Raw genomic sequence first — 16,435 nt, 5'->3', positions numbered from 1 at the left:
TTTTTCTGTCCATTTGTCGTTGAAGCTCGCTCATTTAGTGTTGTTGTTGCTGTTGTTGTATCAATCACTTTGGAACACACAGCATCAGTATCAACACGGAATGGGCAGGAGCAATAAACATGCAATCCATTTGCGTGAACAAGCAGCATACCAAAAGCGTCTTTAAAGCGAATTCCAATGAAAACTATCCAAAAGGCACACGACCAAGTCAGCCCGTCAACGGCGAGAGCAACTAAATCGGAACAACGACCACAAATGAATTTTTGCATAAATAATGAACATTGTCAGCGTGCCACTGCTATGGGTGGACTTATACAAAACGTATAGTAAACAAACCTAAAGTCCTACCAGTTAAATGGTGGTAAGATTTCAAGTTTCCCTGACAATTGTGCACATAAATGTCCATCGTTCGCATCATCAATTATTAAAAGCATAGCTAATGAAAAATTCAACAATTTATAAGGGTTTGCATGAAATTAAACAAGTTCGAGTTTCCTTCTTAAAGCTTCAAATGGATGATTGGCAATGACACATTTGGCCAAGATCTCTTTGAAAATAGTATTTTGATAAAATAAAACAATCAGGGTTTGTATCATATGTAACAAAAACATTGTTGTAATTAAAAATAAAAATTATTTCGAGGTTACTTTTTAGTTTTGAGAGCGCACAACAAGCCGATTATTGGCTTAGGTGTATGTCCATAGTGGCATGTGGCGTATTAATATCCGCACCTTCCTCTCAACCTTACGTCCGATTACGTAACAGCTTTAGAATTCTCTCACTTCACATGAGCGACTTTCTTGGGTTCAATCAAAAAAAAAAAAAAAATCTCTACACAAGCCTGAACATAAGTCCATTGGCAATTCTGTTTGGTTGCTGTGGATTGAAAGGACATACCCCAAATTTTAATGAGATAGAAATGCTAGCTTGGTTGAAATGTTGTCTGTATAAGGTTGGCTGATAACGCTCCTACTCTCTATAACAGAGTCATAGATTTTTTGATGCATTCATTGTTATAAGCGGACATGCTAACCTATGCGTCCCGTAGGCCTCCAGTTACTCAGAGGTTTGAAAGGAGAGCAGTTACTATGCGCGAACAAAATAATACCAGGCTGTATTGGCAAAGTATCGTAATTTCTCTATCAGTGTTACTCAATTTACATGTATAATGTACAAAAAACCGTAATATATCTCCCAACTCTGATACTATTTTGAGAATTTTTTCCACCAAATCCTATTTTTCGAGACGCTTTTTCATTTGAGTGCAAATTCATACTGCTAGCCCTCTTCAAACATTCACCATTTCAGTCTTTTTTGTGCCTAAACGTACACATATCACAAAATGCCTTCTTATCACGCACCTATGACCCAAGACCCACATTCGTGCCAAGTTTCAAGATTCTAGCTTTAGCCGTTTGGGCTAGGCGTTGATCAGTCCATCAGTCACGGAACTCTTTCATATATATAGGCTGGCATACCCCTGGTCCGCTTCGCTACCCCCTCGATATTGCATTTTAATTTATAGGGAAATTTATGTAGTCAGATTTGAATTAAAGGTGCCAACAATAGAAAAATCGTTATGTACTTGTGTGCATAATTCAACAATATGAAGACTTGAACCATTTAGCATTTAATAGCTGGTTTCTATAATGTAGGAATTTCGGAAAAACGTGTGGGCACTCTGTTTAAAATATAGTTGTGAATCTGTGGATAATTATTCGTATTATTTTATATTCTTGTTTACAACCGACGTATTATTTCGTGCCTATGACGCGGGAGAAAACATTCGTACTAACAACCGTTCTTGAGTCTATATTGACATAGAAAAACATGTGGGTACAAACAAAATAAAACAAGTAAAAGCGTTCTAAGTTCGGCCGGGCCGAATCTTATATACCCTCCATCATGGATCGCATTTGTCGAGTTCTTTTTTCCTGGTGTTACTTTTTTTAAGGCAAACATAGTAAAGGAAGGGATAAAAGAAAGTAATTGCTATACTATTGAAGCTATATCAAGTTTTGGTCAGATTCGGACCATAATGAAATGAATGTTGGAGACCATAGCAGAAGTCATTGTGTAAAATTTCAGGCAAATAGAATTAGAACTGCGCCCTTTAGGGGCTCAAAAAGTAAAATAGGGAGATCGTTTTATAGGGGAGCTGTATCAGGCTATAGACCGATTCAGACCATAATAAACACGTATGTTGAAGGTCATGTTGTACAAATTTCACCCAAATCAGATAATAATTGCGCCCTTTAGAGGCTCAAGAAGTCAAGATCCCAGATCGGTTTATATGGCAGCTATATCAGGTTATGTACCGATTTGAACCATACTTTGCAGATGTGTTTAAAAGTCGTAACGAAACACGTCATTTCAGCGAAATCGGATAGGATCGGATAGGCTTTGGAAATCAAGACCCCAGATCGGTTTATATGACAGCTATATCATGTTATGCACCGATTTCGCCCCTACTTGACACAGTTGTTGAAAATAATAACAAAACATATCGTGCAAAATTTCAGCCAAATCGGATAAGAATTGGGTCCTCTAGTGGCTCAAGAAGTCACGATTCAAGATCGGTTTATATTGCAGCTATATTAAGTTATGGACCGATTTGAACCATACTTGGCACAGTTGTTGGAAGTCATACCGAAACACGTCATGTAGTCAAGAGAAGTCAAGACCCAAGATCGACTTGTATGGCAGCTATATCAAAACATGGACCGATATGGTGCATTTACAATCCCAACCGACCTACATTAATAAGAAGTATTTGTGCAAAATTTGAAACGGCTAGCTTTATTCATTCGAAAGTTAGAGTGCTTTCGACAGACAGATGGACGGACGGACGGGTGGATAGACGGACAGACGGACGGACAGACGGACGGACAGACGGACGAACAGACGGACGGACAGACGGACGGACAGACGGACGGACAGACGGACGGACAGACGGACGGACAGACGGACGGACAGACGGACGAACATGGCTAGATCGACACAAAATGTCATGACGATCAATAATATAGATACTTTATGGGGTCTGAGACAAACATTTCGAGGAGTTGCAAACAGAATGACGAAATTAGTATAGCCCCATCCTATGGTGGAGGGTATAAAAAGCAAGCTGATTTTTTTCATAAGAAAAAATATATGACCGCTACCACTTGATATAAATAAAAATATTCCACCTTCTTTTCATATTAAAGCTTGTTAACTTCTTTAATATTTAACTTCCTTAAACTATCCTTCAACTATTATTTCATACATAAGTGCATAGTAAGGCCACAAAATCAAATATCATGACTGGGCAGAATCCTTCATTCCTATATAATTTCCACTTCAATCTTTATACACGTCTTGAAGAAATAAATGCAAACTCCTTACACGGTATAGTCTTTAGCCAACCTCGCGCATATAATATGTACTACATTCATTTTGTTTCTTCTTCTTCTTGGTCACCATTAGAAGATAATTCGACTAAGTTTTCTTTTAACACGACACAAAAAGTAAATTCCCTCGAGTAACAGTAAAGTTTCGAGTAACATTTTTTAAATTTATTTCATTCAATCTTATTATTTTTTTACGCTCTTGGTTTTACCTACCCCACAAGTACCAATTGGCGAAGGTTTTCAGATGGGTTATAGTATCCGTATCAAATTTCGAGCCCGCTAATTCAAAATGCAAATAGGGCGATGTTTATTTGTATATGGAAGTAAAAAATAACGATCTTAAACGATTTTTATAAATTTAACAATAGCAACAGTTTCAAGAGAAATATATGTCTAAGCCAATTTTTGTAACAATCGGTTGACAAATGGCAACATAATGGCAAATTACTCAAAATCGGATGAACATATATATGGGATCTGTAATCTGTATCCAAATCTGAACCGATTAGTTATGTCGAAAGTCATAAAAAAGCCTTCTTGTCAAATTTCGAGAGAATCGGTTTACAAATGATCAATATGATTGAAAAACGAGCGAACATATATATGGGAGCTTTTTCCAAATCTGAACCGACCAACAACAATCTGAAAAAATCAACTTTGTTTCGTCTTCTTTTTACTGTTGTTGCTTAACCTAAACTTCTTCACAATTTTCGTTTGTTTCTCTTTCAAGACGAGCTTAATGATCGGATATTTTCTTTTGCAAGTGGAAAAGTAAAGCAAGAGATCGCAACACACACCAACCACTTTCGTCTTTGGTCAGAAGACTTATCAACCATATTAGGTGTGATGCCTTCAAGGACTGTACGTTGGTATGTTACATTTGTATCGTATTTATTTCGAAAACGCCTCTATGATACAAATACCCCATTAACCACGCTCAACAACCCTGTCTATTAGCTGTACCAATGCATGTGTTCGTGTAATGAGAGATTTTTTGTCTGCAACAATTACACTGCTTACATGGAGCACATGATTCTGTGCATCTGTTGGAAATAGTATTGATGGCTTCGAACGCTAGACAATGGCAACTGATTTCGATGTTGCTCCGTTTGCCCAGATTCGAATTTTAGTTGATACAAATTTAATTAAAATCCAATCAGCGGTTTTGCATTTGTCGCCTTCGCTAAATAATAAAATAAATTGGCTCCATTTTTTTATTCGACATAAATCTTCATATTCCAGATTATGTCGAACTATTAACCACACAGTTATGCGTTGCCTAAGTAACCACAGCCACTGCGAAAATAAAGCAACCAACCTTAACTACATTGCATTTCATAGTACAGCACACTGTTACAACAACAACACCGCATTTAACCACTTTAAGAGAATAAATGACCGGTGACGTCACATCCCATATCACTCGCCGACTACAACATCGCCATTGTAAAGCATATCCTATATCAAACACATTCAACTGCTGCCTCTCCTACTCTCATCTACTGGCCTCATATTCAACACCCTCTCAATAACAGAGATCTTCTTTTACATGCCCAATGCAACGCATATTCAACTGTTATCATACTCTCACCTTTTTAATGCTCTCATAGCATGCCTTTGCATTCATACAAGTTAATGGTACATTTGTAAAAAGAAACAACAAGTTGCTAGGTTCAGCCATTTCAAACTCTTTCTTTATTTTTTTAATACCTAAATGTTCGAATTTCAGAAAATCTTTTCTTATCTCGCATCTAGGACCGAAGGCCAACATTCTCGTAATATTTCAGTATTCTAGTCATAGCCGTTTGGATTGGGCGCTGATCAGTCAGTCAGCCAATCACGCCAATCAGTCAATATATGTATAAATCCGACCTGATGTTCATTAAAGTTTGCACACGTATTAAAATTTAACAGGGCATGTCGGATGAATCACATGTATGACATGTATATCTAAGTCTCAACCTCAATCCTTTTAAGTAATTTTAAGTCGTTCGGTTTACTGAGTTTAGCTCTTCTCCTTTTTAGCGTTGCAAACAAATACACAAGGTTATAGTACACTGTTCTACGGTTGGTCTAGCTAAACAAAAGACTTAACACACAAACTTTCTGCAACAAAATATGTCTGAAAGGTCTGGCTAACGTAAGACTTAAGACACAAACTCCCGCATTTCTCTCTCTCTCTCTGTCTCATTTCTCAATAAATCATCACATACAATTAATCCATGTCATTACGCTCATTACGATATTGATAATATTAAACGCAGCATGCTGCGATCCACTGGTATGATAGTAGAGCGATTGCGACGATAATTATCATTTTTCATACAAATGTTATGTCCCGTACACACGTCATTAACTTGCAACACTTTCATATGATAATATGGCTGTCAATAAGAACAACATGATAACTGCCAAAGAAGCAATAACACCCGTTTTTGTTTGTCCCAGTTGATTGTCCGTCTGTCTGTTTGTTTTGCTCACAAGACAACACTTTTACTCGATGTTGGGGTAAAACATTCATTAATCACTGGAAGATATCAAAAACGGACAGACGAGCAAAAAAGTAGACAAACAGAAAAGCTTGACTTCTGCGGCACACATTACGATATAGAAAAGAAACAGCACAGCCACATCCAAAACAACAGCAATCTTTAAGATATGAGAAAAAATGGCAAGTTTGCATGGTTGTTTCTCGGCATTTCCTCCTAACTCCTGCCTTGCGTTCTTTGGTTCTGTGTTGCAGATGTAGCATCAAGTTGTCCACTTGGTTGTGTTTACAGGGAGCAATACACAAAGTGTATCAAATCAAGATTCTTCGGCTGCGCTGTTTTGTGGTATCTTCATTAATATACCACAGAGCTGCCAATAACATGGATGGACAGAGGAATGGGAAGATTTACATACATGCGTTTATATAATTTATTTAACAACAACTCCATCTCTTAATATCGAATCAATAATCGCAACGAGCACCACCTCAGCAACACCACGTCGGAGGAGAGAGAAACATGATCGCTGTACGATCGAATTCGTTGATACGCAAGGAGATTTAACAATTCTATTAAGATTACAACACCAAAATGCAAAATATTCCAACAAGGCTGAGATGTGCTTCAGGGCCGTAGAGGATGGAGCAGATCTTGGGCATCTGAAAACAAGATGTGATGACCTCCTTAAGAGGAAATCAATGTTTTCCAACCGATGGTTTTTTCTGCTCTCTCAGTCTCTAGCCGCCTCAGTGTTCTCTTTCCCTCTACCGCGTTCAATGAGCATGCGTGTAGCTCGGTGGCAATATTAACAGGAAACTGCTAATAAGTTCATGAACTATCAAGAATTTAATTTGCGCCAAGTTTAAGTGCTCAACACTGACAGCGAGAGCAGCTCGATCCAACAATGCTGGCTTGGCTTATTGGCGTGTAACTATGAAATGTGGCCACTGTCTGCTTTGTCCAGGGTATCGAGTTAATTTAATATGGAAATTGTGTTCGAGTACGCTGTCTTTGGCCGATGTTATGCGTATTTTTGTTTACTTTTAAGATTTATGTGGATTTCTTACAGCCACCACAAATTGAGATATAAAATAGCTCAAAAAAACTTCCCATAACCAGCTTTAGAAACTTTTCTCTGCTTGTTGACTGTCTGTCCGCAGGTTCACATGTTAAAGCCAGTACCAGGGTAGGAATGCAAATACTCATTATGTCGATATTGCAACCCTTTTCCTCCTCATTGCTAACAATCGCTAATAAGGCCACTTGTATACAATTGTGGCTAAGTTGAGCTGTTGTTCTCGCTTCACAGCTATCGATCAACACGTACTAATTCATTCATTAGGAGCCTCTCTTTGATTTGTCTGTCTGACTGACTGGCTGTAAGAGCAAACAAAGTTCAATGTGGCGTGCATAATTCTCATTGGGATTGATAAACAGGCAAATAACAATTTTTGCATAACTCTTTGCGTAAATATTAGATAAGAAGTGCTTCATAAGGTAACCTCTACCGTAGTTATATGAAAACGTTTAAAAAACAAAAAACTCACTAATATGCAGAAACAAGTTAAAACTTCCAAAGCTCAGTAGCACCGAATCTTAAATACTCTCCACCATGGATCGCATTTGTCAAAAGTGCTTTGTACGATTACCTGACAGTAGTTATGTCAAAACGTTTAAAAAAAAAACTCCGAAATATGCAAAAAGAAGTAAAAACAGAATCAAGTAAAAACTTGCTAAGCTCAGTCGCACCATATCTTAAATACCCTCCTCCATGGGTCGCATTTGTCAAGTTCTTTGCATGGGTTCTTTTTATAAGCAGAAACTAAAAAAAATAATGTTAGGTCAATCAAAAAGTCCCCTGAGTTTATTTTTTTTTAAGTTTGGTTAAGCTGCTATTACTCGATGTCATATGTAATTTCACAAATGGCAACTCTGAAAGTTGTACACAACGTGTGACGGTTAGGGTGAGAAAATTAATATGCCCCATGCCAGTGTGGACATTCACCTAAGTCAATAATCGGCTTGTTGTGCGCTCTACATCGTGTGATAAATACGAAAAATGTAACATGACAAATGGATTTTGGAATAAATCTGCAAATTTTTGAATAACTCATCCCTCTGTCTGTGGTAATATCATCACAGTTTTTAAACTGAGAATATCAAGCTCAAACTTGGTATAGTAAATTTGCATATAGGCTGTATCGAAGGGAACTTCATATAGACCCATACCTGGATTCTGTTTTGGCCCTATCTCGGTGAATTTTGGAAAAGAGAGTTGTATAAGACGCCCCGAAAGTCATGTCATATTGCTGCCATACACTAATAGAAAAAAGACGTTGCATAATCATGCACCAATGGTGTCATTATCATGAACAGGCGTGAGAATGTAATCAATATGCCGGAATGATTTTGTGGAGCACAAGATCCATTCTAAGAAGCATACAAAAACTTTTTGCAATATTAAAAAAAAAAACTGTGCACTGTGAATGGTATTAATATCCTTTACTTATGGTCGTCAAAGTCGGCCATTTTTAAAGTTAAGTTTTAAATTTGTATGTGCAATTTTGTGATGTACACAGAAAAAACAATTTGTGAAAATTTAAGAATGTTACTTTCCGTAAGATATTAACAATGAGAACAAAGAACCAAAATTTAATGGACAGATACTATCTTTAAATTTAATTTCCTATTTACTAACGGACACGAACAACGACTACCCTTATTTCGACGATTATATAATCAATTTTCAAACTTTTTAAGGAAGCCTCTCCCTTGGTAAAAGATATTTTCCTAGTTAATAAATTCTTGACTCTGCGTCTTGTTTTTGAGGACAAAAATCTATACTGAAGGTCAAAGTATCGTTGAAAGTTAGAAAATTAACCATGGGACAAGACAACAATGAACCGTAGTTAAAGACGCAAATAGGAGCGTCTCTAAATCCTACTAATAAGGAAGAATCTTAGATTTTGGACTAACTTATTTTTCAGTATACACTTGAAATTTCATAAGTATTTCTCAATTCATTCAAAATGGCACACTGGTTTTCTTCAATTTAAGTATTCAGAGTATGGAAATCGTATAGCAGCCATTTTAAAACCTCCCCCCAAATAGAAAAAAAATTAAAAAAATTTGCTCACAAAAGTATTCGTCAGTAAATTTATCACAAAGTTAGGGCTATATATTGATCACATTTAGTACTTTGTATGGTAAACCCCATTGCCACAGATGGTCTCCAATCGTCTTGACATCGATTTACCAATTCTCGGCACATTTCTGAAGTGATTTTATCTCATTCTTCCTGCGGTTTTGTTGAAAAGCTCTACTACTAAATTTCCCATGAACATTTCATTTAGGAACAGAGGATATTTCTCTCATTTCGTTGAGTGCAGTCTGATTAATGTTGAAGTTCTGAGGTTCGCGCCGTGATTTGAACCCAGGCGCTTGTCGTCATAGGCCTCTACGCCACGGTGGCCTCCCAATATGAAAATTGGTGTAGTCTAATCCTGGATTAAGTTTTTCTATTTTTGATTTTTTATTTCTGTTTTTATACCCTCCACCATAGAATAGGGGTATACTAATTACGTCATTCTGTTTGTAACTAATCGAAATATTCGTCTGAGGCCCTATAAAGTATGTATATTCTTGATCGTCGCGACATTTTATGTCGATCTAGCCATGTCCGTCCGTCCGTCTGTCTGTCGAAAGCACGCTAACTTCCGAAGAAGTAAAGCTAGCCGCTAGAAATTTTGCACAAATACTTCTTATTAGTGTAGGTCGGTTGGTATTTTAAATGGGCCATATCGGTCCATGTTTTGATATAGCTGCCATATAAACCGATCTTGGGTCTTGACTTCTTGAGCCTCTGGAGTGCGCAATTCTTATCCGATTGGAATGAAATTTTGCACGACGTGTTTTGTTATGATATCCAACAACTGCGCCAAGTATGATTCAAATCGGTCCATAACCTGATATAGCTGTCATATAAACCGATCTTGGGTCTTGACTTCTTGAGCCTCTAGAGTGCGCAATTCTTATCCGATTTGAATGAATTTTTGCACGAAGTATTTTGTTATGATATCCAACAACTGTGCCAAGTATGGTTCAAATCGGTTCATAACCTGATATAGCTGCCATACAAACAGATCTGGGGACTTGACTTCTTGAGCTTCTAGAGGGCGCAATTCCTATCCGATTTGGCTGAAATTTTGCATGACGTATTTTATTCTTACTTTCAACAACTGTGTCAGATAAAGTTCAACTCGGTTCATAACCTGATATAGCTGCCATATAAACCGATTTGGGATCTTGACTTCTTGAGCCTCTAGAGGTCGCAATTATATTCCCTGAAATATTGTACGACATATCCTCTCATGACCGTCAACATACATGTTTAGTACAGTCTGAATCGGTCGATAGCCCGATGCAGCTCCCATATAAATAGATCTCTCTTTTTTACCTTTTGAGCCCCCAAAGGGCGCGATTCTTATTCGAATTGGCTGACATTTTGCACAGGTCTCCAACGTATAATTTAATAGTGGTCCAAACCGGACCATATCTTGATATCGGTCTAATAGCAGAGCAAATCTTTTCTTTTATCCTTTTTTGCCTAAGAAGAGATGCCGGGAAAAGAACTCGACCAATGCGATCCATGGTGGAGGGTATATAAGATTCGGCCCGGCCGAACTTATCACGCTTTTACTAGTTTTTATTTGTCCATGCTTGTGTCCGTTGTCCATGCTGTTGCCTTGTTATTTGGCAGTTTCCTATATTACTTGATAGAATACGGTTCGTTAAAGAGCAACGGAAAAAATGTGGCTAGATAAAAAAAGAATAAATTGTTGCAGCAGTCTGATATGATTTTTAACGGTGAATAATTCAGAAAGAATTTTAATTATTTCACTAACAAAAATATCATTAAATGTTCTCGTTAAATTTACAGATTATGTGAGCATATACATATATTTATATATATTTTTCATTTCTGATGCATCGAGTAGAACTATTAGCTGAAACCATCATTTAGGGTAAATTCTATTTTAGTCAGTTTCAATTTTTAATTGCTACTTCAGTAAGTTGTTATTTTTATACCCACCACCGAAGGATGGGGGTATATTCATTTTGTCATTCCGTTTGCAACACATCGAAATATCCATTTCCGACCCTATAAAGTATATATATTCTTGATCAGCGTAAAAATCTAAGACTATCTAGCCATGTCCGTCTGTCTGTTGAAATCACGCTACAGTCTTTAAAAATAGAGATATTGAGCTGAAATTTTGCACAGATTCCTTTTTTGTCCATAAGCAGGTTAAGTTCGAAGATGCCCATAAAAGCCACATTTATTATCCGATTTTGCTAAAATTTGGCACAGTCAGTTACGTTAGGTTCTTCGACATCTTTCTTCAATTTTGCTCAGATTGGTCCAGATTTGGACAAAGCTGCCATATAGGCCGATCTCTCGATTTAATGCATTGGGCCCCTAAAAGGCGCATTTATAGCGCGATGTCGATATACTTCTGCAGTATGGCACAGATCGGTTCAGATTTGAATATAGCTGCCATATAGACCTATCTCAAGATTTAAGGTTTTGGGGGATAAAAGGCGCATTTTTGGTCCGATTTCGCCGAAATTTGGGACAGTGAGTTGTGTTAGGCTCTTCGATATTTTTCTGCAACATGGCCCAAATCAGTCCAGATTTGGATATAGCTGCCATATAGACCTATATATCTATTTAAAGTCTTGGCCACATAAGAGGCGCATTTAGAATCCAATTTCATCGAAATTTGACACAGTGACTTATGTTAGGCTTTTCGACATCCGTGTCATATATGGTTCACAACGGTTTATTTTTAGATATAGGTACTTAAAAGACCAATATTTTATTATATATTTCATCCAAATCGGAACATATTTCAATTTTGCTGCTATGGCGCATAAGGTATGCATATTTCACCGGATTTTGACGAAAGGTGGTGGCTAACCAAAGTTCGGCCCGGCCGAACTTAACGCCTTTTTACTTGTTTGGTTTTATTTTAGGCATTTGTTGTGGCAAATCAAAACTCTGGGTAATATAATTAAAACCACTAGCAAGCATGGCTTTTTGCAGTTAATGAATATCCAAAGCATGAGATAATTATCCTTTTAGTTATGTTCTATCTAAAATTTATAATTATGTTGTATATACTTCAACTAAATGTTATTTTTATTTTAGACATTCATTGTGGAAATTAAAACTACAGGTAACCATGGCCTTTGCAGCAAATATATATCCAATTGGCTAGAAGAATGGCAAAAAGAGTCGATGAATACTGATAATAGCTCATCTTAAAAATAAACAAATATTTTAGATAATTTATGTAATATGCGAATGACAAGTGAAGTGCAAGTGTTATTAAGAAATCAAATTATGTATTTTTAGCTTGACTGAAACTTAAAAATTTATAATCATTTTTCAAAGTTGACTCTTTCGCTTAAGGTAACATTGTACAAATAAAACAATTACATATTTGATAATAAAATATTATTTTTTTTAATTAATAAAAAATTTAATTGTGGTTTAATTCCTTAATATAAAAGCTATGGGAAAAGTATCCATGTAAACTAGATATTTATACTTTCTAATAAAAATAAAACCTTACTTTAATGTATTCTTTTTATATCTGATAGGTTAAAATTAATTTTTATAAAGTTTTTTTTTTTTGAAAAACATGACTACTTCCAAATTTATATTCATTATAACCGTAGCGCAGAGGTTAGCATGTCCGCCTTTGACGCTGAACGCCTGGATTCGAATCCGAATGGCGAGACCTTCAGAAAAATTTTCTGCGGTGGTTTTCCCCTCCTAATGCTGGCAACATTTGCAAGGTACTATGCCATGTAAAACTTTTCTTCAGAGAAGTGTCGCACTGCGGCACCGCCGTTCGGACTCGGCTATGAGGAGGCCCCTTATCATTGAGTTTTAACTTGAATCGGACTGCTCTCATTGATATGTGAGAAGTTTGCCCCTGTTCCTTAGTGGAATGTTCATCGGCAAAATTTCCAAATTAAGAGTTATCATACGAGAAATTTGTATGAAAGTGGTATTGGAACGCATAACAATTTTCCTTATACTTATGGTCAAACATGCTGTGATTGAGTTCAGCTGAATTTCAGAAGTCAATTGAATATACCTAGAATAAGAAATTGTATATACCAAGATTAGGTTAGGTTAGGTTTAAGTTCCAGTCTGCCATCAGACTCACTTAGACGTTTAACCACAGGAACAGAAGAAGGAAGATGCCTTCTAGTTTCTACCGCTGAACCATCCAGATCGCTTTAAAAAGTCCAATAACTTGAGAATGTTCACATCCGCTAAATCAGACAGGTACCCAAAGAACTGAGGATCTAAAGTGGTACTCTTTCTGACTGCCAGTGCGGGACACACACACAGATGATGTTCTATAGTCTCTTCTTCTTCGATGTCCTTACAGTTTCTGCAAAAGGCAACCTTCAGTCTGTCAGAATGTTTTCCGATTAGACAGTGACCTGTCATGACGGACACAATGATTAAGACGTCTGTTCTAGCCAATGACAGCAAAGCTGTAGGCCTCTTCAAGTTTAGATTAGGGCACATAGTTGATATACACTATGTGGCCTAATATAGACTTGACGAGGACTACAGCTCTCTACGGGACAAAAAATCTTAAGCGCGAAATCATTGTCAATTTTATTTCCATTTAGTTAAATTTTCATTCATTTGGGGTTCACTTTGTTTTAAGTGTACTTCAAGAAAACAGAACAAGTAAAAAGGCGTTAAGTTCCCACCCACCACCTCGGGTATATATGAAATCCACCTTTAGTTATAATCCGGTGAAAAATGCATAATTTATGCCCCCATAGCAGCTTTATCGAAATATGGTCCGTTTTCGTCCAAATTCGACACGGATATTGAGTGGTCAAATAAGTACAAGTCATTGTTCAATTTTGCAGAACAAAATATTGGTCTTTTTGGTAGGTATCCATCCAAATATAGACCTATATGAACCATATACGACACGGATGTCGAAAAGCCTATCATAAGTCACTATGTCAAATTTGAGTGATATCGGATTATAAATGTATCTTATGGGCCCAAGACTTTAAATTAAGAGATCGCTTTATATGGCAGCTATATTCAAATCCGGACCGAAGAAAGAAAGAAATTTGTCAAAGGGTCTAACGCAACCTACTGTCCCAAATTTCAGCGAAATCGGACAATAAATACGCCTTTTATGGGCCCAAGACCTTAAATCGAGAGATCGGTCAGAGATCTGGACCGATCTGAGACAAATTGAAGTCAAATTTTGGAGGGCCTAACACAACTCATTGTTCCTAACTTTGGCTAAATCGGACAGTAAATGGGCCTTTTATTGTTTCAAGACCTTAAGTCGAGAGATCGGTCTATATGGCAGCTATATCCAAATCTGGACCGATCTGAGCCAAATTGGGGTAGGTTGTAGATTGACATAATAAAACTCACTCTCCCAAATTTCAGCAAATCCGGATAATAAATGTGGCTTTTATGGGCCTAAGACCTGAAATCGGCGGATCGGTCTATATGGCAGCTATAACAAGATATAGTCTGATATAGCCCTTCTTCGAACTTAACCTGCTTATAGAAAAAAAAGAATCAGTGCAAAATTTCAGCTCAATATCTCTTTTTAAGACTGTAGCGTGATTTCAACAGACAGATGGACGGACATAGTTAGATCGTCTTAGATTTTTGAAAATGGGTTGAAAACGATGCGTTGCAAACGGAATGACAAAATGAATATACCCCCATCCTTTGGTGGTGGGTATAAAAACGAATACTTATGCGGGTCATTGTATGTATGTTTGCCCACTGTTCCTAAATGGAATGTTCGTAGGTAAATTTGTATCAAAATGTCCTCAACCCCTTTTTACTGAAGAGAAAGCTCTTTGAAACCCCCCTCCCTCCCTCCTTCTCACTCGGCAGTGTAAAACACATTCTGTATACTCGTATCGGTTCGTGGTCAATGTTTTCTGTACCATGTACATGCACATTGTACACCTTGCGCTTACTATCACATATATTTCCCACAATTATTATTCGATGGCTTTACTACTTTGCTGCTCTTTCGACAATTCGCAGCCATCAAAGGAAAAACATAACCATTTAATTACCGATCATCATCCAATGAAATGAAAAAATTCGCTGGCTAATAAAGTTATATGACTAAATAAAGAAATAAATTTATTAATAAGTGCATAACTCTGAAGTTGTCAATGCCGGTTCGACTTCCCGCCTAGTAGCTGACTTTGTTGAGCGAATTTCTTGGCCATAGCATTCACGTTTGCACAGTTTAATTGATCAAATTCTCCCATGTAGTATTTATTAACTTGCTTGCAACAACAACAACAACAACAAATGCATATACATTCACTGTAGAGACAACACACATTCGTATACGGATCACTTTGTTGCATTTGTATTACCAATGAAAGGCATATGCGATATAAATAAATTTATATGTATCAGAGAGTAACTTGAAGAGAGTTAATAATTGAAATATGCTCAAGGAAAATGGGACAGAAGAGATCCGTACAGCAGAGACAATGATAAGGGAAGAGCATGAAAATACAAAATACAAAAAAACTTAAGAAGCGAACCCACCGCAAATTGACGAATGGATATACAGATCCGTCTGTCGATTTTGATGTCGACATTTGAGTGCCTCACTTCAAAACCTGCCGCCGCATTATTTTATAATTGTTGCGTGCATTAAGCAGCAAATTAACACAATAATGTCAAACGCACTGGAATGTAAGTCATATGTACCTGTGGCTGTCCCATGGACGGACTGCGGCCTCTGTTCGGCCACAATTCTCTTATGCACTGTGGACCCAAAAACAAGCGCAAGCAATTAGGAATGGAGTGAAAACAGTTCAAGTTGGTCGGCGTGTTTTTCTCTTTTTATAAATTGCAGCAATAATTGGCGCCAAAATATGAAATAAAGTTGTTGTATACATTCATGTTTAAAACGTGCAGATGACAGCTCACAGTGGGTAATCTCTATTGCAAACATGAAAAGTCATTTAATAGAAACATTCCTAGTGTGACATGTGAAAGACGTCCATCTATAAAACAACTTAAACTAGAGATCCTTTACAATAAATTGTCATTTTAATTGTTGACTATGTCAAAAAGGAATTGTGATGTTATTATTGCTGCCATTAAGTATGCAATTCCAAAAGAAGCGAGGAGAGAAAAGTCTTTCGGACAAAGCCGAGTCTAACTTGTACTGAGTGAGCATATCAAGCGGACGATATACATATATCAAGGTTAGGTTAGGTTAGAGTGGCAGTCTATTCTCTAAGCAAACTTACTTAGACTATGCTAGTTCATTGTAACGCCAGTGCAGGGATAGACCAGGCCCCTGGTGGAAATGGAACTCACGACCCCTGTATTGGTATTCAGAGTACGTTACCAACTCGGCTACGGGTGCGACCAAGCTTTATCTCAATCTGATCAGATTTTTACAGTTACTGAGATTGATACACTTACTGAGTATCGAA

The 16,435-nt window shown here is 37.1% G+C and overlaps 1 protein-coding gene across 1 annotated transcript in view; it reads left to right on the top strand.

Annotated features, from left to right (window-relative positions):
- LOC106095581 (leucine-rich repeat and calponin homology domain-containing protein) overlaps nt 1–12,224 on the top strand; it is a 114,218-nt gene extending 101,994 nt beyond the window's left edge. Inside the window, exon 10 of the mRNA XM_059364242.1 lies at nt 12,093–12,224. Coding sequence (XP_059220225.1) covers nt 12,093–12,209 — 117 coding nt within the window. The 3' untranslated portion in view covers nt 12,210–12,224. The remainder of the gene's footprint in view (nt 1–12,092) is intronic.
- The last annotated feature ends 4,211 nt before the right edge of the window (nt 12,225–16,435 follow it).

This window comes from Stomoxys calcitrans, chromosome 3 (genome assembly GCF_963082655.1).
Source record: "Stomoxys calcitrans chromosome 3, idStoCalc2.1, whole genome shotgun sequence".
In the NCBI taxonomy this organism is placed as follows: domain Eukaryota; kingdom Metazoa; phylum Arthropoda; class Insecta; order Diptera; family Muscidae; genus Stomoxys; species Stomoxys calcitrans.
The sequence above is the reverse complement of the archived record's forward strand: the minus strand, read 5'-3'. Positions and strand labels throughout refer to the sequence as shown.